Source organism: Plasmodium knowlesi (genome assembly GCF_000006355.2).
Source record: "Plasmodium knowlesi strain H genome assembly, chromosome: 14".
Lineage (NCBI taxonomy): Eukaryota > Apicomplexa > Aconoidasida > Haemosporida > Plasmodiidae > Plasmodium > Plasmodium knowlesi.
Genome location: NC_011915.2, coordinates 2653149 through 2680553, shown reverse-complemented (window position 1 = coordinate 2680553; position 27405 = coordinate 2653149). Strand labels below are relative to the sequence as shown.

General features: G+C 37.2%; 4 protein-coding genes across 4 annotated transcripts; 2 read left to right on the top strand and 2 right to left on the bottom strand.

Annotated features, from left to right (window-relative positions):
- Positions 1-133: 133 nt before the first annotated feature.
- Positions 134-1809, top strand: PKNH_1460200 (uncharacterized protein; the record flags this gene model as incomplete). Its single annotated transcript, XM_002262446.1, has 2 exons — positions 134-218; positions 482-1809. 2 exons carry the CDS (start codon positions 134-136, stop codon positions 1807-1809), a joined length of 1413 nt encoding a protein of 470 aa, XP_002262482.1.
- Positions 1810-2404: 595 nt separating this feature from the next.
- Positions 2405-4009, bottom strand: PKNH_1460100 (3-hydroxyisobutyryl-coenzyme A hydrolase, putative; the record flags this gene model as incomplete). The annotated part of the gene is made up of 1 exon (XM_002262445.1): positions 2405-4009. One exon carries the CDS (start codon positions 4007-4009, stop codon positions 2405-2407), a length of 1605 nt encoding a protein of 534 aa, XP_002262481.1.
- Positions 4010-5442: 1433 nt separating this feature from the next.
- Positions 5443-8295, top strand: PKNH_1460000 (vacuolar protein sorting-associated protein 16, putative; the record flags this gene model as incomplete). The annotated part of the gene is made up of 1 exon (XM_002262444.1): positions 5443-8295. The coding sequence occupies one exon, from the start codon at positions 5443-5445 to the stop codon at positions 8293-8295; it is 2853 nt and encodes a 950-aa protein (XP_002262480.1).
- An 856-nt stretch (positions 8296-9151) lies between these two features.
- On the bottom strand, positions 9152-25312 carry PKNH_1459900 (uncharacterized protein; the record flags this gene model as incomplete). Its single annotated transcript, XM_002262443.1, has 1 exon — positions 9152-25312. One exon carries the CDS (start codon positions 25310-25312, stop codon positions 9152-9154), a length of 16161 nt encoding a protein of 5386 aa, XP_002262479.1.
- Positions 25313-27405: the final 2093 nt, after the last annotated feature.

The following is a 27405-nucleotide window of genomic DNA, read 5'->3' as shown; positions in this document are numbered from 1 at the left end:
AGATAACCGGAGTAATCAACTAGAGAGTACTTTCCCCCCCCTCTCTCTTATCAGAAGGGCATATGCACTTATTTACTGCTCCATTCGAACTTAAGATTGGTAATATCCTGTACATTCATACGAATCCGTTAAAATGTTTGCAGACGATCAGAATGCCAGTAACTACTACCCAACCAAGTTGGGCATAGATAGACCCGCCGTTGATTTCAATGCATCAAGTAGGTCAAACGGGAGAATCCCCCCCCCTGTGCGTGATTGCATACATGGGCCTATATATCTCCTATGGTGCAGAGAGAAGAGGAAGGGGGAAATACAATTCGGAATGTGCGCAACTGCCAAGTGGGCAATGTTATGCCACATCACGAACACCCTTCCCTCCCTTGCAAAATGCATCAAATGTTATATAGTGACATATGCGCAAGTAGCAAAGATACCCATATTATATATATTTTTTTTTTTTCTCTCCCCCCTAACTTTCCAGTTTGTAATTTCCTTAGAAGCGACATATACAAGAGAAAGTTCGAGCGCAAGCTGTACCCAAATCATCCAATTTTTTCTAGAAGAGTTAGACCCCTCTTCTGCTACAGTAACATGATAGATAGGCACGATGGTGTGCTGTCCCATTTGGCATACTCGTGCTTAAACAAAAGCAAAGGAATGATTGTAAGTTTAAAATGGTTTAATGATGGGAAGAGATTACTAACAGGAACGCAACTGAGTGAACTAGCCATTTGGAATGGACTCTATTTCAATTTTGAGGATATAAAAAGAATACCCATAGGAGGTGGGGCTGTGTCCTGTCTAGAGTGGTCCAAAAGTGATAACCTGTTTGCAGGAAATTCTTTAGGACAAATAGTAATTTTATCATCGGCCCTAAATCTGTTGGATAATTATGCATTTGAAGGATTATCAAAATGTGTTCTAGACATTAGCCTATCATGTTGTAACACCAAATTGGCTGGTTGTGCTGATACATGTAATCCCATAATTTGGGACATAAAAACAAGAAAAATTATAAAAGATTTAAAATGCAAAAATGTAGATACAAATAATATTAGCTGCTTGTCATGGAATCCGGTTAACGAAATTATAGCTAGCGGAAATAGAACCCAAACTATTTCTTTCTGGGATGTTAGAATAACAAAACCGATTATATCTCTCAATGCACATAAGGCTAATGTGAATAAAATAAAATGGAATCATGATGGTACTTATTTACTGAGCTGTAGTAGAGATAGCTTAATAAAACTGTGGGACATTCGAAACTTTAAATTGTTGTATTCGTACAAAAGTGATCAGAATTTTGGCACAAGATTCGGATTAAACTATGAACCTACTTATGTAGCCTGGAATCCTATGCAGAATCATATATTCGCTAGCTCCGACAATAGAGGTAATATTAAATTTTACACCACGAATGACAATAAATGCGTTCAAACGATTTCTTCGGCACATGGGATTGATAAACCCTCTTCCATCACCTTGCTGGATTGGAATCCCCTTGGGCACATCCTCACCTCCTTTGGGGATGACAAACTGTTGAAGTTCTGGTCTGCTTCGAACTGTGATTCCATTATTGCAAAAGAAATAGATGCAAGGCCTCTTGTCAGTATCACCAACAGCGGATCCTTCCCTAACTCCAAATACATCAATGAAGACAATGTGGTGGACGTCAGCAGTGATCAATCCATTTCAGACTCGGAAGAAGAGGGCTACAAGTTTTGTAAAATGAATAACAACTATTACAGGAAGGTTGCTCGCCCGAGGAAGAGGCGGAAGGGAAAAAAGCGACGCATCCCTGGGGGGTAAAAACAGTTCAACGCGTGGGGTACGCCATTCAGCACTCTGCGAGCGAGCTTCACATTTGGCATGAACGAGCTTCTTACCTTGTATTATTGCCCACTCTGTGGAGAAGCGCATGTCCGAGGCAACCACACGAAGTAGGAGGCATGTATATATAGAGCGTATTCCGCAAATGTGGAATCGAAAGGAGTCGCCTCTCTTGGCAACCACTTTAAATGCACGCTACATATAACAGCGTCAGGATGATCCCTCCCTTCATCATGCGATTCCATTTTTTTTTTGAAGTATCCTCCATATATGCTCCCGATTTAATAAACACACGGGGGAGGAAAAAAAAAAAGTCGCCACTTAGGTTTAAATAGCCACCAAAAAATTTCATCATCATATTAACCTTCCAAGTTTGTTTGTTCAATTTTGTCAGACTCAGTTGCATAGGTGGATGGACCATATGGGGGCATCGGTAAATGTGCATGTATCCCCTTTGTATTGCCGCACGAGTTCATACGTACCCGGTTGTGTGGGAATATGTTTTTTTTTTTTTTTTTTTTTTCGCATTGCCACGCATTCCACATCATCTACACACGCACCTATAAAAGCACTCTCATGTGAATTCTCCCCGGATAGACAACACCCCGCTATTTGTTAGAATATCTTCAACGCTTGGGCCCACATGCAAATCCCCATAATCCCGCACGGAGCTCCACTTGAAAGATTTATTTTTCTTCACAAGGAGCTCAGTTACGCCCTTCTCGAAGGTATCTGTGTGATACAAGAAATGCTGTGTAATTTTAAAATCGTTGTCTAGCACCTCCTCCAAGGGTTTATCATAACTGTAAAGGAAATATTCAAACCATAAATTGCAACTGGAGTAGCAGTTCTGGTTTATAGCGTCAAGGGTCTCTTTGCAAAAGGGGTTATCATCCTGGTCCTTTTTCAACTTGCTAACAAGATCGTCTAGACTAGTAGCGGAACTGTAGTACTTGTCGATGTTGCTAATTAATTTTTCAGTAAGTACCGGTTTCGTGTCTGTAGTGACTTTGGGCGGGTACTTATCTAAGACGCTGGCAAGTTCCGCATCGAACTCATCCTGGTTTGTTTTCCCAATTTTGTAAATATGGTTCAGCAGTTCATCCACATCTTCCACATAGTTGCTACAAATTTTAAAGTTGACTAAATCGACTTCGTTTAACCGTAGGGAAGTCAACCCTAGATGGAGACCAATGTTTCTTCCAAAATATTTTTTAAAAAAGTAACAGCAGGTGATATCGGGGAAGAAGCCAATTTTATTTTCCGGCATGGCAAATATGGCGTTCTTATTTATTATCCTAAATTTTGCATACATAGAAATCCCTAACCCTCCTCCCATAGCATAACCATTCCATATGCACAAGATGGGTTTTTTCATTTTAGATAAATAATGAATGTACATGTACAGTTGCTTCAAATGTTGCATCCCTTTTTCTTTATTTTGGACAATGTCCTTGACATCAGAACCTGAGCAGAAGCACGCCGTGTTGCTACTTTTTATCACAATAATGTGACACCTATCATCGTTGTTTAAGCTTTTCACAATGTTTAACAAACCATTAATCATGTCTTTGTTAATTGCGTTCAGCTTTTCTGGTCTGTTTAAAATTATTTCGAATACGCTATTTTTGAAATTTAGAATGAGAGTTTTTTTGGACCACAGTTCGGACAGTTCTAGGTCTATGACTGAGGCGTGCGGGTCACTATTTTGTTTTTCCCCCTTTCGACTGGCCATTTTGTCTTCATTCCCATTCTTGAGGAATGCCTCTTCTTCCGAAGTTTTCCCATTTTTCTCCTTCTCCGCTTCGTTAACTTGTCCCCCTTTTGCAGAATCGAGTGTGGTTGCTTTATCACTGGACACACTTTGTTTCGTCAAATGAAAAGTTTTGCTATTTTTTTTTTCCATTCTTTCAAAAAATATTTCATTTCTTCCTTTTCCATCGACGGAACAGTTGTTTCTCGCTTTGCTAAAGAAGCTGTTGCTTTGTCTCCTTTCGCAGAGGGACGCACCTTTGAACTCCCTCTGTGGGTTGCCTTTTTTTATAGAAAAATGGCTTGTACAAAAATGGGGAACACAGAAAAGGGAGCCACCCCTCTCTGGATTGACTACATAATTGTGAAACCTCCGTCTTGCACGATTGGCTTCTACCAGATGGAGTCGCGAGCCTAATTTTTGCATACCTGCGTTGTGCGTGGGCGGAAGCTGTGGAGTATACCTTTTCGCTACACGTTTGTGTTTGCAAATACTTGGTAATGTGCAACCGCACCTCTACACCTGGATCCGTTTATTTTGTCAATATTTTTCCCTTTTTTTCTTCTTTGAAGGTGTTCAAAAATGCGGAGAAACGAACATAGCGCAATGCAACACGAGGTTGTGGAAAGGGGAGAGGAGCATAAAATATGAATATGTTCCTATTTCAAGTGTGGAATTTGCAGAGATATGTGCAAATGAAAAAGATACCCATTTCAAGCGCGCAAACGGACGGAAATAAACCTACCAGGTGGATTTAATCGAAAAGGAAAAAATTTCCCATTTTTTTACATTCGTCCAGTGGGTTCTTACAAAAAGCATTTTTGCTCAAAAGGCGAAATTTTTTTTTTTTTTTTTTTTTTTTTTTTTACTCCGAATTTTGCGTGTAAGAAAATATACGTGCTTCTCAACGTTGCGAAAAAAAAAAAAATTGCTCTGTTTTGTTGAAATTTTCTGCCCTACTTTTTTGCTCATGCATTTTAATGAATTTGTTGCCACTTTTTTTTTCTTGCCCTTTTAGGACGTTTTACCACGTTTTAAAGTAGTCCCCAATTGGCAGTTGCCTCATTATTATTATTTCTTCTAACAACTGTGTTGGTTAGAGGCATCCCGCCCTTCCTTTTTGGATTGTATTTTATCACTTTGTAATGAATTCAATTGGCAATAAATTATAGCAATATAAACTACACAGAGCAAAAAAGGGGGACCATCGATTTTGTTCCCCATTTTTGGGAGTTGCCTCTTTGACGTTGAAGATGAACCCCCGTTTTTTCTTTTTTTCTTTTTTTTAAGCCCCATTTTGTTCACCTATTCAATTCTTTTTTATCTTGGTTGGAGGGGGAGACGCTGCGTTTTTCCTTCCGTTCTGTTGATTTTTTTTTTTTTTTTTTTTTTTTGTTTTTGTTTCTCACCTTTATAATTTTTATCCATAGGGTCACCGTGTTAGGATCACACCACCCCATACATTTGGGTGAAGAAGATTGGACGCGCTTTATTTTTCAACCTAGTGAATCTTCGCATACATTTGTCATTGGGGTGTGAAGTTCGCACAGTCTTGCAATGTCCTTCACCGTAAATAAGAAGGAAAGGAATTTTCAGAAAAAATCCTGGGGATAGCCAAAAAAAGGGGCGCATTTCGTTTTTAACCAGTGTGGACAAAATGATGTGTTCGATTTAGCCACATGGTTAGGTGCGCACGTACAACCGATGTGTATATACCACGAATAGGATGCACTGTCCTAAAGGGGGCTAAAGGGAAGAGGGGGTAAACCAATTTATCACGTAAATTATCGGAGGAACCATCGAAAGTATAATCTCCTTTCTTCTTCAATCCTCATCCATTTATCTTCACCGCGCAAAAGATGAACACGAATGAGTGGAACACCATTGACAATACCCACTATGGAAAGCAGAAGCTGAGTAGCATGTTATGGAGCGGAGAAGATGTACTTCGGGATGGTGTAGCATGTTCGGGTCACCTGGGGCTGATTGCTGTCCTGAGAAACAAAGACAAGTTCGATGTTTACAAAAAGGAAGATAATTTAAAAATCTACACTAACATTGGAAGGCTAATATCGAGCTGCAAACTAAATTCGGATGGACTAATCTGTTTTGGGTGGAACAAAAATAATGATTTGGTTTTTTTATTTAAAGATAACATCGTGAGAGTATACTCGTGCTTTTGCGAAAAAATTTTTGTTTTTTCCCTGGATGAGAACATAAAGAATGAGGGCATTTTGTACGGATCTATTTGTGAGGAAGGAATAATTATAATAACGGAACGATTGAATGTTTATGTTAATTACTACTTTAATGGAAATAACTGTGTGAGATACCCATCTGTTGACTTGAAGGGGAAGCCGAATTGTGTGTGCTCCTTGGAGGAGGAGCACTTGAAGGAAGAACTGAACATCGAACACAACTACTTTGATAGCAAGCCCAATAACGAACTGCTGAGGCTAAATATTAAAAATTATATTACCAACCCGTTTGACAGTAAGAAGGATAATGAGAGTGAGGGGGTGAAGACAAAGAATAATGCCCTCACGGAGTGCAGCGACAATTATAATGATGACTATGGTTATGATGATAACATCGAGCTGTCGTCCAAGAAGGGGGGAGAGAAAAGGGGGAAAAGAACTCTCATGAAAATATCTGCGTACGATTTGAACAAAAAGGAAGAGGCAAACATGATCTCAAAGAATAATGCTTCTACAAAAAAAGAGCAGAAGGAGTTAAACATACACATATTAATTGCTCTATGCAACGGGGGGTTTGTTCTGATGAATAAGCATCGCTTTAAATATTACGAAACAGATACATTATCTCCCTATGTTAACATGTGTGTGTCAAAATCGGGCACCATTTTGGCTTTCCTCTCAGATAGCGGTGTCATCAAAATATTTTTAACAAAGAATTTAAATAAATGCATAGAGGAAACCGTTTTGGATGGAAAAAAAAGTATCAAGCAGATCGTCTGGTGTGGAGATGACTGCTTGGCAGTGTACACACCTATGATAACACCATCGAACTATATTCAACACATGCTGTTTATTGGGGGACCAAAAAATCAATGGATCCCCTACCAGTACAGAAGTGATTTATTTCTTATAGGAGACATTTATGGAGTGAAAATTATAAGCAAGGAAAATTGTGAATACATTACCCGAATTAAAAAATCTACATTCAACATTTTCAGTATCGGTAGCTGCACACCATCTGCAATGCTTTTTTATTCATATGAAAAATACAAAAATGGGAACATCTGCCTGGATGATGAGATACGAGCTTTTAATAACAATCTACATGTGGCCATTGATGAATGCTTAAATGCAGCTACACATGAATATAGCGAAAGCGTTATTAATCTTCTCCTGCAAACCTCTCTTTTTGGAAAGAATTTTATGAAATCCAATTATGATTGTAAGAAATTTTTATTAACTTGTTTATACTTGCGCATTTGTATGAATGTGCGAAGACCCCCGTTGGATATTTTCCTCACAGCATCGGAGTTACAGTATATAAGCATTCCTTCCTTTGTGAAATATATTGCAAAAAGGAAGGAGTACCTTCTGGCATACCGCATTTGTGAATATGCAGGAATTAAAACGGACAAAATACTGATCGAATGGTGTAAGGAAAAAATTGAGAAATCGATTGAGTTCACAGATGAACAGCTGTGTGCAGCGATAACAGACAAAATTGGAAACAAGAAAAATATGGATTATTCCTACATCGCATTCGTTGCCGCCAAATGCTTGCGCCCGCAGTTAGCCACCATCATCATTCAGTATGAAGAAAATAAAAAGAAACAAATAGACATGTTGCTTAAACTAGCCAATTACGGATTAGCTATGGAAAAGGCCATCCTTTCTAAAGACATCGAACTTGTATACATGTGTATTGTAAATATTCTAAATCAAGAAAAGCTTAATGCCAATGGAGAAAGGGAGTTGTCTACCCTCATTGATGTTTTTAACAAAAATGCTAATGCTGCAAATTGCTTCTACACATATTGCAAGAAAACCAAACAGTACAATTTGTTAAAGGAATATTACGAAAAAAGTGGTCAGCATTCCAAGGCCGCCTTTATCACATTAGATTTGGCCCTTTCGAAGAAAAATTTAGATCAAAAGAAAACTTGGCTAGCATACGCAGCAGGATTTCTAACCACCGACCAAATGAATAGCCATATGAAATTTGTTCACAAATCTTTGATGAATAATATTGATTTATTGAACTACCAAAAAGAACTAGAAATAAAATATAATAAAAAGTCGGTCATAGGATACCCCCATAAAATCCAGGGACTGTCTTTGATGGGTACAGTAGAGTATACGTTATCAGTTGGGGAATTCTTGGATGCAGATCATATTTTTAAAAAATTTAAAATTTCTGAACCGAAATTCTGGAGATGCAAAATACATGCACTTGCTAAAAATAAATATTTTGATGAACTGTACAATTTTGCCAACTATCGAGTGTCACCAATAGGAATGGATTACTTCATCGAATGTGCTCATGAGTATGGATCCCTTCCCCTAACCATCAAACTAATACAAAAAATTAAGGACTTAAATTTGCAACACAAGTGGTTCACCAAACTTAACATGCAGAATGAGGCCGATAGCGTGCTGGAAGAAATCAAGGCGCAGAAAATGACTACCAGTTCTCTCCTTCAAACCATTTCGGACGCCATATCGAACATACGCTAGGGGAAAAGGGGGGTTACCGGATTGCCGCTTTATCGCTTTATCGCTTTATCGCTTCATCGCTTTGCCTCTTTGCCGCTTCGTAGTATGGACATATCGATCGACAGGAAAATTAACAACTTAGAGGGGTCGTTTCTTTCTCGCTCTGCTATCTCCAAAACAGTCCACGTCGTTTTGAGCACATATTTGTGTTGATATATATATATACTAGAACAAATATACATTTGTGCTGTCTTTTTTTTTTTTTTTTTTTTTTTTTTTTGTGCGAGCTGAAGAAGCTGATTTTTATGTTTTCCAATTTTTTTAACTCTTTTTAAAAAGAGCGTCTCTCCATATGGTAGCTCGCTGCGCTCCCTTACGACGCAGTCTTCGCGAAAGGGTTGGAAAGAAACGACCTGACACGACTCGTGGACGAATCCATTTCAAGTAAATCGCTTTGACAAGTCAGTTTTTAACTGAAAAAGAAAAAAAAAAAAAAACATCTAAAGTTGCTAGTTGGATGGGCGCATCGCAATCGCACAAATGAGTAGCATATAGGTGATGAAATGAGCAGTGTGCACAGACAAGATGATATGAACACACACAATAAAAGGGTATGCATGCAACACATGGGATTTTTATAAAGGCGACAGGGGCTCATCGGGGTGGTAGGCCCAACCCAGAATGGTCCAAAAGTTGGAACCTTCAAAATTTCTCATACTTCAAACTATTTTTTGACAGTGCACAAATGCGGGCAGTGGGCGCAAGCATATTGACATTCGTGATGGGGAATGTGATGGCCAGCAAATTGACAGTGAGTCAGCCATTGGACAGACGCACTTCCCACTGAAGTGCGGAGACACGAAAAAAAAAGAAAAAATTAACAAATTCTTAACTGGAGAAGCTGCAGTTTTTCCCTGAGGATGCTTTTCGACTTAAGGACAGACTGAAAAATATTTTCACAGTCCATTTTGGAAAGGTGAAAATGTCCAATCATGTTATCCAACTCTACATTTGCGTCTTGATTTCCCACCCTTAATTTTAAAAGAGTTAAAATTTCCACATAGAGGCTATTCGTAGGGTCAGCAAAGAACAAAATTTCACTTATAATGAAAAGAACACTTTTGAATAAATTAATATAAATAAATAAACTACTTTGGACATAAGCCATATTATTTAAGTTGACAATTTCTTGGACATTATTTTTATGCTCAAGTTGAGGTCCATTTTTTGAGATGCTTTCAAAATAGTGTTCCTTTATTTGATACTTTAAAGAAATAATTGTTTTGGTTTTTTCCGAAATGGCATCCTCCAAATTGTTTATTTCGTCTTTCAGCTTTTCGATAAATTCTTTTAAATTTTCTTCTTTAAAATTTTCCAACATGTTCAAATTGGTGTCCTTGTCATTTAAGTTACTTATGAAAAGGCCTTCTCTTTCTTTGTAGTACCTACAGCTATCCTTTAGAATTCCGTTTTGCATTTGTAAAAACTCCAAGTCCAGGGTGATTTCGTAATTCTCCTTTATGCAGTTGCTTAGCTGTTCCCGTATTTCATTCATGCTTATTATGAGTTGTTCTTTGTTTTCTTCCTCTGCTTGTAAATTTTCCTTCACATGTTCATTTTCCTTTTTTAAGAATTCGCATAACTTCTTGTAGTACACATTTGTGTTTTCTTCCTTGCTGAATTCATTTACTAATTCATCGTGTGTGGATTTGTAAAAATCCAAAGTGGAGCTGATATTTTTGATGTCATTTTTGTAGGTAGTCACTTGGCTTTTCAGTTTGGCTATTTCTTCATTGAGAATATTAACTTCAATTTTGTACTTCTCGTTATCTTTCTTCAGTTCCAAAATTTTGTTGAAATTTTCGGAATTTTCTTCCACGTACATATCTACACACTCGTTTACGGTCTTGTTTTGTGCATCCAATTTTTTTTGTTTTTCCTGCAATTCTTTTTCTAGTATGTTGAGCCTACTTTCGCAGAGCATTAAATTACGTTTTGTGCCTTGTGTGTACTTGAGTTCCTTTTTTAAAAATTCACACTTCTCCACCAATTCGTTGTTTTCCCCCTTTAGCACTTCCACTTGGTCCTCAGCAACTTTCAGTTTGTCAGTCAGTTCATCCATTTTTAAATTCATTTCCTCCAGTTTGACTTCATTTTCATCGTAGAAGTTGTACATCTCTTGGCTGTTCAATTCGGAAAGACGCTTCTTCCTGCTTAGGTCAAAGTTGTCGCTTTGTTTGAAGGCGTCCTCGTTCAAGTGGCTGTTGTTCCTCACTTCGCGCAAGCTCCCTTCCTTCTTCTCCAAAGTGTCAACGAAGGAGAATCTTGCGTTCACGCTCTTCCTCTTTATGAAGCTCCTAAGTGTGGGTGACAAATTAAAGTTATTGATATCGAACAATTTATTTTCATCAATGTTATTGCATAGCAATTTTATTTGGTCCTTTAAAAATTGAATATACTGTTGGTTCTGTTCCAGCATGTCATTTTTATCCTCCACATCTTGTTGGTGCTTAATGATGATATAATTTTTGTTGGTAATTTCCTTGTTTAAATCTTCAATGTATTTGTTCATTTTCCAAATTTCTTCATTTTTTTTTATTAGCTCTTCATTTTTTTTGCTCATTTCTTCAATGTGTAGGATTTTCTCCTGCTCGATTATTGTTACTCTATCTTCCTCTTGCAGCTCCGTCGATTTGTCCCCTCCCTTGGTGCTCGTTCTATTTTTTGTATTCCTATCTTGGGTCCCGTGATGGGTACTATCATTGTGGTAAAGCAACCTCTTATGGCAGTTGATAATTTCTTCGATCTCCTCATCTTCATTTTCGAAGATGGACACAATTTTCTCCCTTATGTCTACTATATTGAAATCTTTGTTAAAGCATATGTCTATTATTTGTATGCACTTTGTTTTGTACCTGCCGCTTTCTTCTAGCATTTTTTCCTTTTCGATGATGGCATCGTTCAATTCTATTTCTCTCCTGTTGAGGGCCAAGTCGTTGCTGTTAATGATGTCCTCCAAATGTTCCTTCTTGTCCTTCAATGCGTTAAAATTGTTTTTAAAAATTTCTAACTCTTCATTCAGTATGTTATTATCATTTTCTAATTTCCTGATGATGATGAGAAGCTCCTTTTTATCTATTTCTTCACAGGAGTCGCTCGCATATGCATCCTCGTTCCTTCCACTTTTGCTTGTGATTTTTGCGCTACTAGATGTCCCATGAGGACTGTCCTTACTTCGGGCACCATTGGGGCGGTCTTCCTCCCTATTGGAATTTTCCCCCTCCTCAACCTTCTTAATGAGCATTTCGTTAAACTCCTTCAGCTCATTGATCACATGATTTTTCGACTCGATATCAATTTCCAGATGCTCTATAATTTGGGATTTATCTTCCACTTGGTTCTTCAAGTAGGTATTTTCCTCCGTCAGTTCGATCACCTTTCTTTTGTTTTTCACATTTTCATTGTTCAGTTCGTTTAAGTTTTGGGCAGCCTGGTCGAGGGACGTATTTAGATAACTCAAGTCCGTTTTGAGGAATTCGTTCATTTGTTTTGTCTTTGTACTGTGTTCATTCTTTTCCATTAGCTGCTCTCTCAAGTTCTTCACCTCATACTCCTGCTCCTGCAGAACTGCCAACTTATCATTGTAGTTTTCATTTAACTTATCGTACAGTTGCTTCAATTCGTCGTTTTCTGCCTTCAGCAATTCATTCTTTTCAGACTCTTTCGAAAGGAGCATATTCAGATTTTCCATATCCTTTACGCTTTTTAGAAAATCGTTAGACAGTGAACTGAACTTCTTCTTCATCACTTTGAGGCTCTTTCTCAATTCTCCCTTCTCGTTGAACTTCTTGCTAACCTTCTTAATTTCATTGGTGATGTTGTTAATCACATTGTTAAAGCTGAATTCGAGAATATTTAATTTTTTACATAAACTTTGCCATTCCTCCTTTTTGAGTAAATGACAAATATCATCACACACGTTTTCGAAATTGGTGAAGTCACTATCGATTGCTCTTAGGATGTATTCCACATTATCCACCAGTGAGTCATTCTCATCGGGGAAGGAGTGAATATTTTCGCTCATGAACATAGCATTGTTCGAATTGCTCAGGCCACTCTCCTTCTTCGAGTTCCTCCTCTCTAGCAGACTCAATTTTAACGTCCCCCTTGTGTTCGACGCGTTCTTTTTTATTATATCAAAAAGGTATTCCTTAATTTGAGAAATTTGCCTGTAAAACTGATTTTCCAGGAGTACTTTATTTAAGATTTTTCTGTACAAGGTAGATTCTTCTAGAATGACTACCACCTGCTCGTATGAGTAGTTGTTTTCATTCACAAACTCGTTCAGTCTGATAAGGAACTGCAGGTTGTCTTCAAATATGTGCACTTTACTTGAAATTTCGTCTATCAATGTTTTGTATTCCTTTATCACTTCCTCCTTTTTGCTGTTTTCGACAGTGTACTGAGCCAGCTTATCCTTCAACGATTGGATAATTGCGTTCTTTTCGTTCAGTGTATGTAGGGAGGTTTCTTCTAAATGGGGGTTTTTCAAATGGTTCCTTGGTTGATCTACGGATTGATCCAATGCGTGCCGTTCTTGGGGACCCGATTCCCCATCCATTCCCGCACCTATTTGACTTCCCCTTTCCTCCCCCTCCTCATGGTTTACCACTTGCCCTCCAAAGTGAAACTTCCTTTTCGCCTTGGAGGACAACATATGGTACATCTGTTCGCCCTCCTGTACCTTCTCTTCGTAAGCCCGTTTAAGCTCAGCATACCTGTCTTCACCCTGTTTGAGCCTCTTCTCGCTGACCTTATTTTCCTCGTTTATGTCCTCTATGTTAGATAGAAGTATATCAATGTCTGCTCGCATGTCTTTATTGGCCTGTTGTAGTTCATTGTTCACAGTGTGCAGGTGTTCATTTTTCTCCTTCAGCTGGAGCATTACCTGATGAGCATCCTCCAAATTGTCCTTAAGCTTTTTGATATCTTCCCCGTCATCCATAATTTTTTCGATCGATTTTCTGGTAATATTTAACTTTTCCTTATTCAGTTGGTTAATTTCTTTTTCGTAGTTGGAGATGATACCATTAAGATGCTCTATTTTTTTTTCACTTTCGTTGTTTTTTTCCTGTAGAACATTGCTCTTATTATCCATCAAGCTCATTTCATACGACGTTTCAATTAACTTTTGCTGCAATTCTAAAATTGTGTTATTCTTTTCATTGAGTTGTTCTTCCGATTCTTTTAGAGACTTCAAAAAATGGGAATCATCATTTTTATATTTCTCCAACTCCTCGTCCAGATTTCTTCTATTCATTTGTTCTACCTGCACAAGTTCCTTTAATTTTTCTAACTCAATTTTGTATAATTCTTTCTCTTTTTTTTCAATTTCCAGAGTTTTTTTGTATATTTCCATGTCTTTCTCTCTATTCATTAAATCGTTCTTCAAATGTTTAATTCTTTTTTTAAATTCCTTGAAGTAGGTTGTATATTCTAGTGAGTCTAAATTTAGGCTTCCATTTTCATTGTCCACGTTATCCATTTCAATTATTCTCTTTAGCGACGTAGAGTTGTTTAAATTGTTTGTTGAAGATGTATTTAAAAAACTTTCATTGTTGTTAATGTCTAGTAATTCTACAATGTTGTGATTTTTCAATTTCTCGTATATTTTTCTTAATTTAGTTTCCTTAATTTTTATGTCATTCTGAGCGTTGTACAGTTTTTCGAATTTGATCATCAGGTCATTTTTCAGCTCCTCCATATGTATCTTCTCGTTGTCTAATTCTTCCATCCTGCTGGTTAGCTCGTTCTTTTGCTTCATCACTTCATTCTCTTTGCTGGAGAGTTCGTTCGCCCTCTTCATCATTTCTTCTCCATGTCTGATCTGCTCGCTTTCCTTATCATGTAGATTTTTTTCCCTCCTCTCAATCTCTTCCATTCGATGTTTCGCCTGGCTCAGTTCATCATGCCGCTTCTCCAGTTCATTTATAAGCCCGTTCAGCTCCTTTGCGCAGCTACTTCTCTTCTCATGCAGCGTGTTCAGCTCCTGTTCAACCAAACGTACCTCGTTTTCTAACCCATTCTTCTCAAAAAGCATTTTATTCAGCTTCTCTTCCAAGGTTAAGATTTCCTTCTCCTTCTCCAAAAGGACATCTCCATCATCATGACTTCTACTGCGCCGTAATTCCCGTTTCATCTGTGTGTTAATAAATTTTTGATAAAGCTTCACCATGATATCTTTCAGGAAAAGGAAATGGTTGGTCTTCGTCTTGGTGCTGAGTTCATCTGTCAATTTCTTAATAGCACTTCCATCCGATTCGACGTATGTCATAATTACATGGTGCACTACTTTCGCGTCTTCATCGAGGAACTGCATATCGGTCTCATATCGTTGTATGTTCTTTTCAAGATCTATAATATAGAGACATTTTTCTTCTAGTTGTGCTTTCAGGATGATTAAGTCTTTATCCATTTCTTTGATTGCAATTTCGATTAACGCATACTTTTTATCTTTTTTTTCATTTTCTTCTTCGATTTTTTTTATGTAACATTTTAAGTTATTTGCTTCCTCTTCATAATCTTCCATTTTTTTTTCACTGTCGAATTTTAGTTTATTGTAACTTACGAAGGAATTCTTCAGATCAATCCGTAGTTCGTTCAATTTTTGATAATGCTGATTAGTCTGTATTTGGCTCTTCCTCTTCAGCTCATTAATAATTTTATTTTCCTTCAGCATTTCTTCATTACTACATGATAAGTTTTGTCTTCTCTTCTCTGAGACACTACTATTTCGTTTACTTCCCTTTTGTGAAGCTTCATACTGTTTTGGGGTGTCATCCATTTGATTTAGATAACTCTCTAATTTGCTCCTCAAGTCGGTAACTTCTTTGTCCTTTTCTTCTAATGTGCAATTTATCAAGTTGATTTCTTCCTTAGCGTCCTCGAGAAGATTGTTCAGTGTATTCATTTCGTTGTTCAAATTGGCTAATTGTAATTCTAGCTCTGAAGTGTATTTGCTATTTTTGCTTTTTTCCTTTTTTAAAAAATCGACTTGATTCTTCAACTCGTCAAGCATGTCAACCTTATCCTTTATTATGTTTTCCTTCATCTGCAGTTCCAGACTTAGAGATTTTTTTACCTCATCTGCCTTATCCTTAAGTTGGGTGTTTATTAGTTCCAATTTTTTGATAATAAATTCTTTATCGTTCATTTCTAATTCTTTTAACTTTTCCATTTTGTCCTTTTCATTCCTTAACAATTCTAGTTTTCCCTTCGTTTCTTCCAGCGTATTGAGGGAGGTGTTATATTCGTTCAGAAGTTCTTCATATCCGTTTTGGATTTTCAAAAACATTTCTTCATTTTGTATGTCTACTTGGTTGGTATGGCCATTTTCATGCACCTTCTCCTCCAATCTTTTGGTCAATTCCTTCTTTCGCTTCAACTCATTTTCGTAAGCATACTTCAAATTGTTAATTATTTCCTCCTTGTTATTCAGTCGCACCTGCAGGCTGTCCATCGCGTCCTTGTAATTATTTACCTCCTTTTCTTTTTCGCTCAGTCGGGTGAGAATTCCACTGAGCAGATCTCCGCGATGTTCGCCACGTATTTCCTGACCATGCTCGTTTGAGGGTCCCCATTCCGTAGCGCCAAACTCTCTACCTTGCCTGCCCTCCTCTCGCAAAATCTTGGCAATGTCTTGTTTGATTAAAGCTATGAATTCTTCGAGTTCTTCATTTTTTAGAAAATCACTGTTTAGCGTTTCAACAGCATTTACGTGCTTGCTAAGGGTGATCAACTCATCTGCTGTTAGGAACACACTGCGAGATTGTCTCTCCTTTATGGTCGTTCTTTCTGTGCTTCTAGCTTGACTATTGGAGACATCCCCGTCCTCCTCATCATTTTGGCTTCTCCGTTTTGCCAATTTGAGTTCCATTTTCTTTTCCTTCACAAAAAGTTTCAGCTCGTTGTACTCCTTAAGCAAAGTGTCGTACTTGTCGGTCAGCTCGTCATTTCGTTTTTGATAACTCTCACAATTGTTCTCCAACTCGGTATTTTTTTTTTCAATGGCGAGAAGAATGGCTTCATATTCTTGTATGACGTCTCCGCTGCATTCCTCTCTATTATGTTGGAGAATATTTCCACGATATTTCCCTTCTTCATGGTCTAATTTGTGTACGCTTCGACGTGTAACTTGCCCATTTATGCACTTTTCTTCATTGTGCTGTTCTTCCTTTTCCTTCAGTTCCTTCGTCAGTTCGTTAATTTCTTTGTCCATTTTTGTAATGACCTGTTTGAGGGTGTCATTTTCCGCAGCCACTTTATCACTGGTTGTTAGCAACTTGGAATTGTTCCTCACCAGTTCTTCATACTGGTCCACGAGGATATGAATTTTTTGTAAATTTCTTTCCGTGCTGTCTTCATCCTGTTTCGACAAATCATCATTGGTGAAATGTTTAAAATTTAGCGCCTTCTCTATCCTCTTTTGCTTCTCCTGATGGTTTCTATTTATCTCGTTCTGTGTATTCAGATCGGACATCAATTTTTCATTCTTAGAGACTTCTTCATTAAGTCTGCTTATCAAATTACCATTCAGGTTGGCAAACTTTTCAACATTGGCCGCATTTTCATTCATCAATTGTGTCAGTTTTTTCTTCAGTTCAATTTCATCCTTTTGGAGATTCGTATTTTGCGTGGAGTAGTTAAAGATCTCCTTGTTCAATTCCTCAATAAGATTCTTTTGATTATCTGCCAGGAGGCATTTCTTGTGATAATCCTCCTTCAACTTTATGATGCACTTGTAGAATTTTTTCAGTTCAAATTTGTTAATGATAATGTCGTCTTGGTTGCTTTTACTCGTATCATTGTAGTTAGTAAAAAAATTAACAATTATTTTGGAGCTGACACTTCTGTTATCTTCCTCCAAGGAATGCTTGCTTGGGGTACTTATTCTGGAATAGGCACCCTCTTTGAAATTTTCAAAATTTTCTTCAATAATCATTAAATTCGTGGACTTAATTTTTTTTAGTTCCGATTTGAAATATTCATAATTGAAGTTCTTTTCGCTGAAAATTTCTATGAACCCTTTGATCTTATCATTTAAGTAGTACAGATAATTTTTGGCCCTCTTATTTGTTTCCTCATATTCGTTCTTTTTATTAAGCATAATACTATATTGATCTATTTTGTTCTTCAAATCATATATCTCCATTTTCAAATGTTCGTTCTCTTCCTTTTCAAGCTTGTTTTCTTTCATCAAAATTTCGTAATTTCTCATACTTTTTATGTCTGTAATTTTTAGGTCTTGTCCATGTTTGTCTGCATCGGCAATCATTTGTATTAACACCTTATTGTCGCTAAATATGTCTCCGTTCAGTTTCTCCAATTCATTAATCTTTTCCTTAAGGGCGCGATTTTCGACTTCCAAGTGGATGAATTCCTTCTTCAGATTATTTGTAATGACTCCATTTTGAGAGCATTCTCCCGCCTCACTTAAACGCTCTGTGTCTTCTCGCTCCGTGTCCGGACTCTTCGTCTGATCATAGTTGTTAGAGATGCCTTTTTTAGACTCCTTACCATGCGATTGGCCTAGGGGTCTATTCCCTCTAGACAAGGGAGAGTTGGAGGAAAGGCCACTATCCGCGAATTTTTTATCCACTCCGCTATGATTCGAACGGAGGGGGGATGTGGAAAGGTTGTTCAACTCCTCAGATACTTTAAGATATTTCATGTAGAGGTCAAATTTTTCCTTATCCAGATCTACTAACTTGATGTTGTACTGATCATTCTGCTTAACCAACTGGTTGACATTTTCGATGAGGGAATTATTCTGTTCACTCAATTTTTCGTTACTTTTTCTGAGTTCATTGATTTCCTTGTGCAGAAGAGATTCTACCTTCAACTTCTCATCATACACTCTCTTCAATTCTTCATACTTGTTTAGTAGATCTTCCTTCTCCTTTAAAAGTTCCGAGATAATGTCATCATAATTTTTTAATCTCGTGAGTAGTGCACTATCTTGCTTCTTCTCTATCTCGGATTTCCCCTGTTTCTCTTTCTCAAAGATGTTATAAAGGTCGTTATATTTATCTTGAAATGTTCCATATTTTGTTTTCAAATTTTCTACAATATTTTTCAGCTCCTCCTTTTCTACAATGTGAGCCTTAATATCATCGTTTAGATTCTTCACAGTTTCTTCCAACTCCTTCACTTGGCATTCTTTCTTGAATAGGTCATCCGTGAAGGCGAGAAATTCCTTCTCCAATTTTAGGCTCTTCGAGTACTCCACTTCGATTTGTTGTTGATCTTCTTTCCTCTTCTGTATCAAACCTTCAATGTGCTCGTTTTTTTTATCCAACTCGGTTTCCAGTTTGAAGTATTCCTCGTCGCACTCCTTCTGTTTATCCAAGATGTGTATGATTTCCTTTTGTAAACTATCAATTATATCTTCATAGTTGTCTGCCTTCTTTTTCAGATATTCATTTTTGTTCTTAACAATGTTTAGTTCGTTAGTTATTGTTTCTACCTCAAATTTGAGGAACTTGTTTTCCGCCATGAACATGTACTCATTTTGTATTCCATCCTTTTCTTCGTACTCTCTTTTTTTCCTGATTTCGTTGATGGTATTTTGTAGGTTGTTCAAACTGTTTATCTGTTCATTTAGATATTTATTTTCTTCTTTAAGTTTTTCATTTTCGCATTTGAGGAGTAGCACATTTTTTTTCTCCAATTGACCATTCTTCCCTTGGCTTTTTCTTATGTCTGTGCTGAGCTCTCTGTAGTTAATAGACAGGGAGTCTGCATCTTCACAGAGGGGGCTATATTTTCGGTTGTCTTGGCTCTCTTGCCTATTCATATTCAGGTGGTTCTCTTCATTCTGTCTTAGCCTTTTTTTCAAATCACTTATGAGATCTCTATCTTCCTTCAGCTTCTCCTTAAAATCGTTATACTTCCTCTCAGCATTTTCCAGCTTCGACTCGAATACTCTTTTTTTAAAAATGAGAAGTCGCACACATTTGAGGAATTCGCTGATGTAACTGGATATTTCATTTGTGTCGGAGGGGTTCAGGTTGGCAAGTTCGCTCTGGAGTGAGTGAATTAGCGGCGAGTCGTCCTCGTGTGGGCTGTGTTGTACGCTATGATGTGCGTCTTCACTAGGGGTAATCACCATGTAGTCGCCCTCGCCTGCTCCGCTCAGCTCCTTCTCGACGTATTTCTTGTAATAAATAATGCGCGAACAAATTTTGTAGTACATGTTTAATGTTCGCTTGCATTCAGTAATAATGGCGTTCTTCTCGCAGTCCTTGGTGTCGTCTTCTGTCTTCTTCATGTCCAACTCCGTTAGGAGCTCCGCCTTCTGCTCCAACTCTTGTTTGAAGAAATCGACCTGTTTCTGGAGAACTTCATTTCGAACCATTAACTTATTCTTGACGTCAGTGAGCTCGTACAGCTCCATGCTTAGCTCTTTGCACTCATCACTTCGAAGAGCGAGCAGTTCATTGGCTGCGTACAGTTCGGAACTCAGTTGGTGGGTGTCTTTCTCAAAGTTTTTTATTTTGTCATTATAGGTGACTATTTCATTGTTCATTTTTCTAATAATATCATCTCGCCTTTCTATTATTCTTTGCATCTCCACGTTTTTCCTTTCATCGATGGAAGACCTGTCTTTCAATTTTCTTAGCTCCTGTTTCATGGCGTCATTTTCTTCCTTCAAGAAGAGGCTATATTTTTTAAGCTCCACCATTTTGGCTGTATTATTCCTATTGCTACTCCCTAGGTTTGGTCCCAGATTTCCGTTATTGTTAAAAATGCACATAGTAGAATTGACAATGTCGTTAAAATCTAGTTCTTCTTCCTCCTTCTCCTTCGCAATGCCGAGGTCCTCCTCGGTGAATACCTTATGTTGCAGTTGCGATCTTTCCATTTCGTTCAGTTTGACATCACCGAAAACAGCTTTTCTCAGATTATTCTCCAATTCTTCTATAATAGAATCTTTGCTCTTTTTAATATCATTAAGGATGAATATTTCTTCATTGAGCTGATCCTTCTCGTCTTTCAGTTTTAGGAGTAACGTTTCATTTTCATGAATTTTTGTTTCACACAATTTGACGTCTTCATTTAGTGCCACGATATTTTTTTCCTTTTCTTCACTGATAAGTTTTTCTTTCTTCAGATCGATACACAACTTTTCATTGTCCTTGATAAGTTCATCGACTTTATTCTCCAAATCTTGCACTAGCATTTTCATGCTGGTGTTTTTATCCAAAAGAACTTTGTACTCCAGCATTTGCACTTCTAAATCTGAGACCATTTTTAGTTGGTTCTTCACAGAATCCTGGATTTCTTTGTTTTTAATTTTTAAATGATCAATTTCATCAACATATTTCTTTTTCTCTAATTCGTGGTTCAGTTTTAGCATGTTAACTTCTTCTTCCTTGTTGATAGCGTACTTGTGCGCCTCCTTAATTTCTTGAATAAAGTTTTGCTCGTTTTCTTTCAAAATATCATTAAATCTTTTCTCTTCATCAATAATTTCCCTCAATTTCTCTACCTCCTTCTCATAGGCATATTTTTCCTGTTTTAAATTGTCTACCGTTCCTTTTAGCTTTTCAATTTCTTCGTCCAAATTGTTAATAACCTTATTGATGCTAACTATGTCTTCCTTCAGATAATCATTTTCCTTTTTAAGGAAGTCAATTTGTTTTTCCTGTTCTGATTCGATTTCCCTCAACTTTTCCTTCAAATGAATTTTGGCCCCCTCTAAATTTTTTACCTCATTGCTTAGGAAAGTGCATTTCATATGTACTTCATTAAATTCGAGGTTTTTCTCTTCCAACTCCTTGACAAGTGTGTGTATTTCTTGATTCTTCTTTTTTACATCCTCTGAAAGAATGAGACAATCTTCGATCCGTTCATCTCGCTCAAGCAGGACGTTCTTCATGTTTCTGTCGTACTGTTCGTACAGTTCGTTATTTTCGTTCATCTTCATTTTTAGTTTGTTCTCTAGATCCTTAATTCTGTTGGCCATCTCGTTTTTCTCTTCTTCATATTTCAGGTTAAATTCGCTCAGTGCATCCACCGTTTTGACGATATCATCAACGGTGTCTACGAATTTATCTCTAAGATGCAGCTGAAAATTTAACATATGTTTCTTATAACTGGCATCATTATATTCGAAGCCTTCATATAGTTCATTGAACTTTTTCACTTCACTCATTTCGAAGCTTTCGCACAATTCTATAAAGGTTTTATTGAACCCCTGAACTCTTTGCTTCACGCTTTTGTAAAAGTATTCCTTCCTTTTTAGTGACTCGTTTATGCTGTAGAGGAAGTAATCTCTGTTTAAGATTTGCTCCTTTAACATGTTTAGATTAACTTCCTTTTCGCTAACTTCCTTCCGCAACTTCACAGTCGCTTCGTTAATTCGGTTCAATTCGTCATGGGCCTCCTTCAAATTTATTTCATATTTGTAGGTGGCTGACTTTAGGTAAAACATTTCATTTTCGGAGTTTTTCTGAATTAACTCCAACTCATCAATTTTGGACAATCTCAACTTTAACTCAGTTTGCATGCTCTCCAATTTTTTCCTATACAATTCAATGTCTTCCTTATACTTGGCATTTAAATTATCTAAGGAGACATTATCCTTTGTGAGAATGTCATTTTTTTCCTTTTCCTCCTTGTATTTTATTTCCATTTTTTTTAAGTGTTCATCGAATTCCTTAATTTTATTTTCCTTCTTTTTCATATATTCTACTAACTCGTTACACTCATTAAAAATTTCCTGGGTCTTCTTTTCGTGCATCTTCATTTCGTCCTGTGTTTCACTGTACTTTTCAAATAGGAGGTTGTAATTTTTTTCGATGCTGACTAGCTTTTCCGTCCTTTCCTTAATCTGCGAAATGAGCGAATCGTGTTCATTCAACAAATTTTCGTACTTTATATTCGTGCCGTTCAGTTCCTTCTCATTCTCCATCAATTTTCTTTGCATGGTTAACGTTTCCTTCACCTTTGAATCGTACTTTCTTCTAATGTAGTTAAGATCGTTGATCATTTTGGAAGTCTGAAATATAGAAAAGTTATTACCCTTTCTCTTCTTTTTCTTCTTCATCTCCTCTGATACGTTTATTACCTTCGAGTCAGTGCTGTTCGGGATGGAGTAAAACGTATCTATACCTTTGGCGTCTTTCGGCTGAATTGCCAACGAGTGGAGGTCGCCACTACCAGTATCCTTGAGGTAGAACATGGAGCCCTCTTCCGCCTCCTTACACGCCTTCTTATACTTGTCCACGTTTATCTTAAAGTTACTGCAAATGGAGAATCTGTGCATTCGTATTTTCATGTATCTCTTGGCGTGTTTTCTCTCATGCTTATGTGTGCGGTGTGTACTCCTTCCTTCGAATTCCCTTTCTCGATCTGCGTGTTCATTTTCCGAGGCTCTAGGAACCTTGGTCGACAAGCTGTAAAAGCTATGCTTACCATCTACACTGGTATTGTTGAGACTCTTTTTAGATTTCCCCACTGAAGACACCATTAACTGCGTGTTTGTGTTGTCGTTATCTGAGAGGAGTTCCTCATTGGAATTATTTTCGGACGAAGAGGATATAAAGAAGGAGTTATTTATATCATTTTTTTTATTTTCCTTGTCAATTTTTTTTACACTTATAACTAGATCCTTCATAGTTCCCATCATTTTGTTAAATGTTCTCTTGAGCTCTTTCCCTTTTCGTTTATTTTGCCTCAGCAATAATTTATATTTTAGCTTTTCCTTTTTTTCATATTCCAAATAGAAGAGGGACTTTTCTGCATCCGCTTTGAAGTACATACAGTCGTTTTTAAGTTTTACATTTTCGCTAGACACTGTTTGAAGTTTATCAAAAATTTCTTCATTTTCCTTAATGAGGAGCAAATTTTCGTCGGTCAATTTGTTTACTCTTAATCCTAGTTGATCTTTGTCATCACAGCAGTTCTTCTTAGGTTGTATGAATTTGAAAATTCCTTTATACATGGTGCCGTTTGACTCTTCCTTCTGTTCGTTCTCAGAATGCTGGTAGCTCCGCTCATCGTTGTGAGTCGTGGATTTTTCATTCACGTAGGAACTGTCATCCACCACTAGGGCTGCGCTGATAAGGCGGTTGTCATTTGGGTTAGCCTTATCTTTCCCATCTGGGTGGTTCTTACTCAATGAAGCTTCCTTCCTTAGGAACATTACTTCATTCCTCAGATGATCATTTTCGTCTTGTAGTTCGTTCACCCGTTCTATCAGTTTCATCTGCTCGTAGGTCATCTTTTCTTTTTCCTCCTTTAACCGTTCATTATACTCGTGAAAGACAGTCACCTCAGCTTCCTTCTTTTGCAGTTTATCACCCAATTCAGCCACTTTCTGTTGGTAATATTTCATATTATCATTAAAATTTTGAATTCTAAATTCGGACAATTCTAGGATGACTTGATTATCCTTGCTTTTTTTGTCTGCCTGCGTTATCCTTTCGGTGAGTTCCTCTATTATGTAATTTTTCTCTTTCAATTCCAATTCTAGTTTGGAGCAGATATCCTTCAAATCGAAGCAGAGGTCCTTAATTTTGGAGGACTCGCTTTCTTCGTATTCCGCTTTTCTGTTCTTGACCAATTCTTCGTTAAGCTTGTGAATCGTTTTTTCAAGTTCCATATTTTTGCTCTCCAATTCTATAATTTTTATGTCCTTATCTTTGATATCATTTTTGATTAACTTCATATGATCAATGTTCATCGTTATGGTGTTCCTTTTATTTTTTACTTTATTTTCATTGTTCAGTTCAGATCCCTTGGAAGGATCCCCATCCATGTCTGCATTTATACCATTAACAAGAATCATCAAATTTTTATTTTTTTCCTCCAAATCTTTGACTAACTCTTCTAAATTTTTATACTCTGTATTGAGAAGGCAATACTTTTCATAGGAATTTTCTATATAAGTGATATAGTTGTCGATATATTTTGTCAGAATTTCTTTATCCTTGTTTTGTATGGATATATGGCTCTTCAAGTTATTAATTTCTTTTTTCTGATTGAAAATAATTTTATCATACCTTTCGTTGAGTAGCAAATTTTCGTTTTTCTCCTGCAGGAACTTATTGTATAGCTCATCGTACTCTGAGTTCAGAAGCATATATTTTTTTTCCTGTTTGTGGAGATCTATTTGGTACGTCAAGTTAATTTTACTGATACAGTCTTTGAGGTAAAGACAGTACATTTCATCTGCAATGAATTTTTTCAAAAAGTGGGTGTTCTCCTTCTCTAGGGAGTAAATTAATTTGTCTTTTTCGTATAGACTCCTCTGATCATATACGACAATTTTGTATAGAGCGTTGTACAAGACTGATATTTTCAAAAGATACTTTTTGCACGTCGAATCGTCTAAATTATTTTCCGCATTAAAAATATTTTGCATTATAAAACTATTTTCATTATTTTTGTAATAATCTACTTCCTCCTTTAGGAAATATATTTTCTTCTCAATTTCGTTGTTTGTTTTTTTTACCTGTTCATATTTTTTATTTAAAATTTTCAATTCTTCGTTCTTTTGCTCAATTTCCACATGGCCATCATTGTTTTGTTCTTCCTTTGAACGTGCATCCTTCTCTTCCTCTTCCCTCCGTGTTAGCATGTTTTCTAAATCTTTAATCTTCCTATCTTTTTCTTGATTCATTTGGCTCTCCTCCTTGTATAGCTTCTCAATTATTTCCGCCTTTTTCAGTTCCTCTTCCTTGAAGAGAATTTCGTCCTTCAAACAATTTAACATAATTACGTTTTTGTCTAGCTCTTCCTGTAGCCTCTTTATGTCCTTGAGTGACTCCTCCTTGTAGTTATCGAACTCCAATTGCAGCATTTTCTTCTCGTCCGCTATCTCACTCAGCAGGCTGGCATTTTTCAGTGAAACTAAATTCATCTTTTCCGTGTCTTCATGGTGCCTCTTTTTTAGCTCTCCATTTTCTACTAGGGCATTTTTCAGCTCCGTTTTCAGCTTAACAACTTCGTTTACAATGTTATTGTGTTCCATTTTTTTCTCATTTTTTAGGGCAATGTGGACGTCATATTTTGGGGGAGGCTGCTACTACCGCTGCTCTTAGCGCGGGTTCCTCTTGCCGTAAAGGCAGTCGTTACTGGGACGCTATTCCTAGCAGAATTTGTGTATGCCACGATTTCCTAACGTATGATGCCGTCTGGCCCATTCTTCGAGCAGGAGTTCGTCCTGTTCTTTCCTCTTTAATAATTTACAACTGAAGAAGGCTTCAATAAAGGAGCATTTATACTAGGGGGTGGGGGCTAATGTACATTTGTTCTCACGCTCTAGGCCCTTTATTACGGGCATGCAGAGATCCCCTCGTGGATCGCACCTGCGTGTTGATGTGTACACGCTATCGTACCGATATGTACATGCGTATTAGAGGGGGAAGAGTGGAGCGCCTTGGTCACTTGTACAAATCACATACTTGGCAAAGCGTTCCAAGCATGCCCACGTGTGTGCAACAGCAAAAAAAAAAAAAAAAAAAAAAAAATAGTATACACATGTACAAACCCTTTTAACAAACCAATTGTTGCATCCCTGCTATCGTCCCAAGATGCTCGTCTGCGTTCTACAATTACGAACGTTTCAGGAAGCGCGGGCGAAGGTGAGTACATACATATATGTTCATGGCAGTATGTGCTCGTACTTAAAAACAATTTTCAAATTCGTGGCGTGCCGGAACACACATCACCGGAATTATGTACACCTTGGGTTTATATACCTTCGAACAGGTATTCCCCGCGAACGGTAAAATTTTTAACTTTTACACTCAGGCGGAGAAATGACGTAATTGGAAGGTACATAATATGTTATGTGTACAAACTCCTGTGGGGCAGTCTCCCTCAGGGCATTGCATTCTTACTGACAATGACAGCACTTTTCTGTTAAAAAGAAATAGTCAGAACGGAAATATTATTTTCGCCGGACATAAAGTTCGTAAATTTGCGGGGAAATTATTCCTAAGGTGAGTAGCGTTGGCATATGCATATTCACAGGTACATACCTTACTGTGCATTTGTACACGCTACTATGGGGAGCAATTTTCCGCGCAAATTTTGCGTAGGGCTTAACACATGAACATAAACATGCGCACATGGACTAAAGTCACTGATTTTGCACTTTCCAAATGTAGCATTTTTTATCTCACAAATGAGAATCAAAATTAATGAACATATTTTACATTCATTTTAAAAATGCTTTTTTGCCATTTTTTTTTTTTTTCATACATGCTTTATTTGTAAGTACATATCGTTATAATTTAAAAAAAAAAAAAAAATGGAAAATTTGAGAAATTCTTGCGTTATGAGGAAATGCCCCTCTCCGAATTGTTTTTTTTTTTTTTTTTCCTTTTTTTTTCTTCCCCCTTTAATGCATCCTTACACATGCTAAAATTGTCAAAGTGAAGAAGGTCAAATTTGCAGGAAGGTACAAGACCCAATTGTATTTTTTTTTTTTTTTTTTTTTTTTTTTTGAACATACCATAATGATGGATAAAGAAGGTTTTATGTACTCACATGTATGCAATTATTGTAACCATTTACAAATACTGTTTTGTTCCTTCCAACTCAAAGCATTTTCAACCTTCCTACCCACTGATTCACACTCCCTGTTTTAATTTCCTGCGCTTACAGTGTAAACCCTGTTGAATGCTTCATCCTTTTTGCTTAATTTTACCAATAGGACAACCCTTTTTAGCTGGAGGAACTGCCTCCCTTTTGTCCGTAGAACCAAATGGGGAATTATTCTACACCAAAAATATGCACTAATGTCGTAAAGTTGCAACGCGCCCAAGCGAAGGACTATCACGGTATGTTCAGCCATAACGGAGTATACATTTTCTTAAGTTCATTTTCCGGTTCACACATATGGGGCATATCTTCACATGTGCCCCCCTTTCAATTCCTTGCAATTTTATGCTTAATGTTTTTTTTTTCTTTTACCGTCATATGTATATACTTAATCTACTTTGGATAGCCCCCTTAAGGGTGTGTACCCTTCACTGTGCCAATAAAAACTGATTAAACAAATTTACACGTGAAAAAACAGTTGGGGGATAATCTAAAGGGGGGAACACAGGAAAAGTA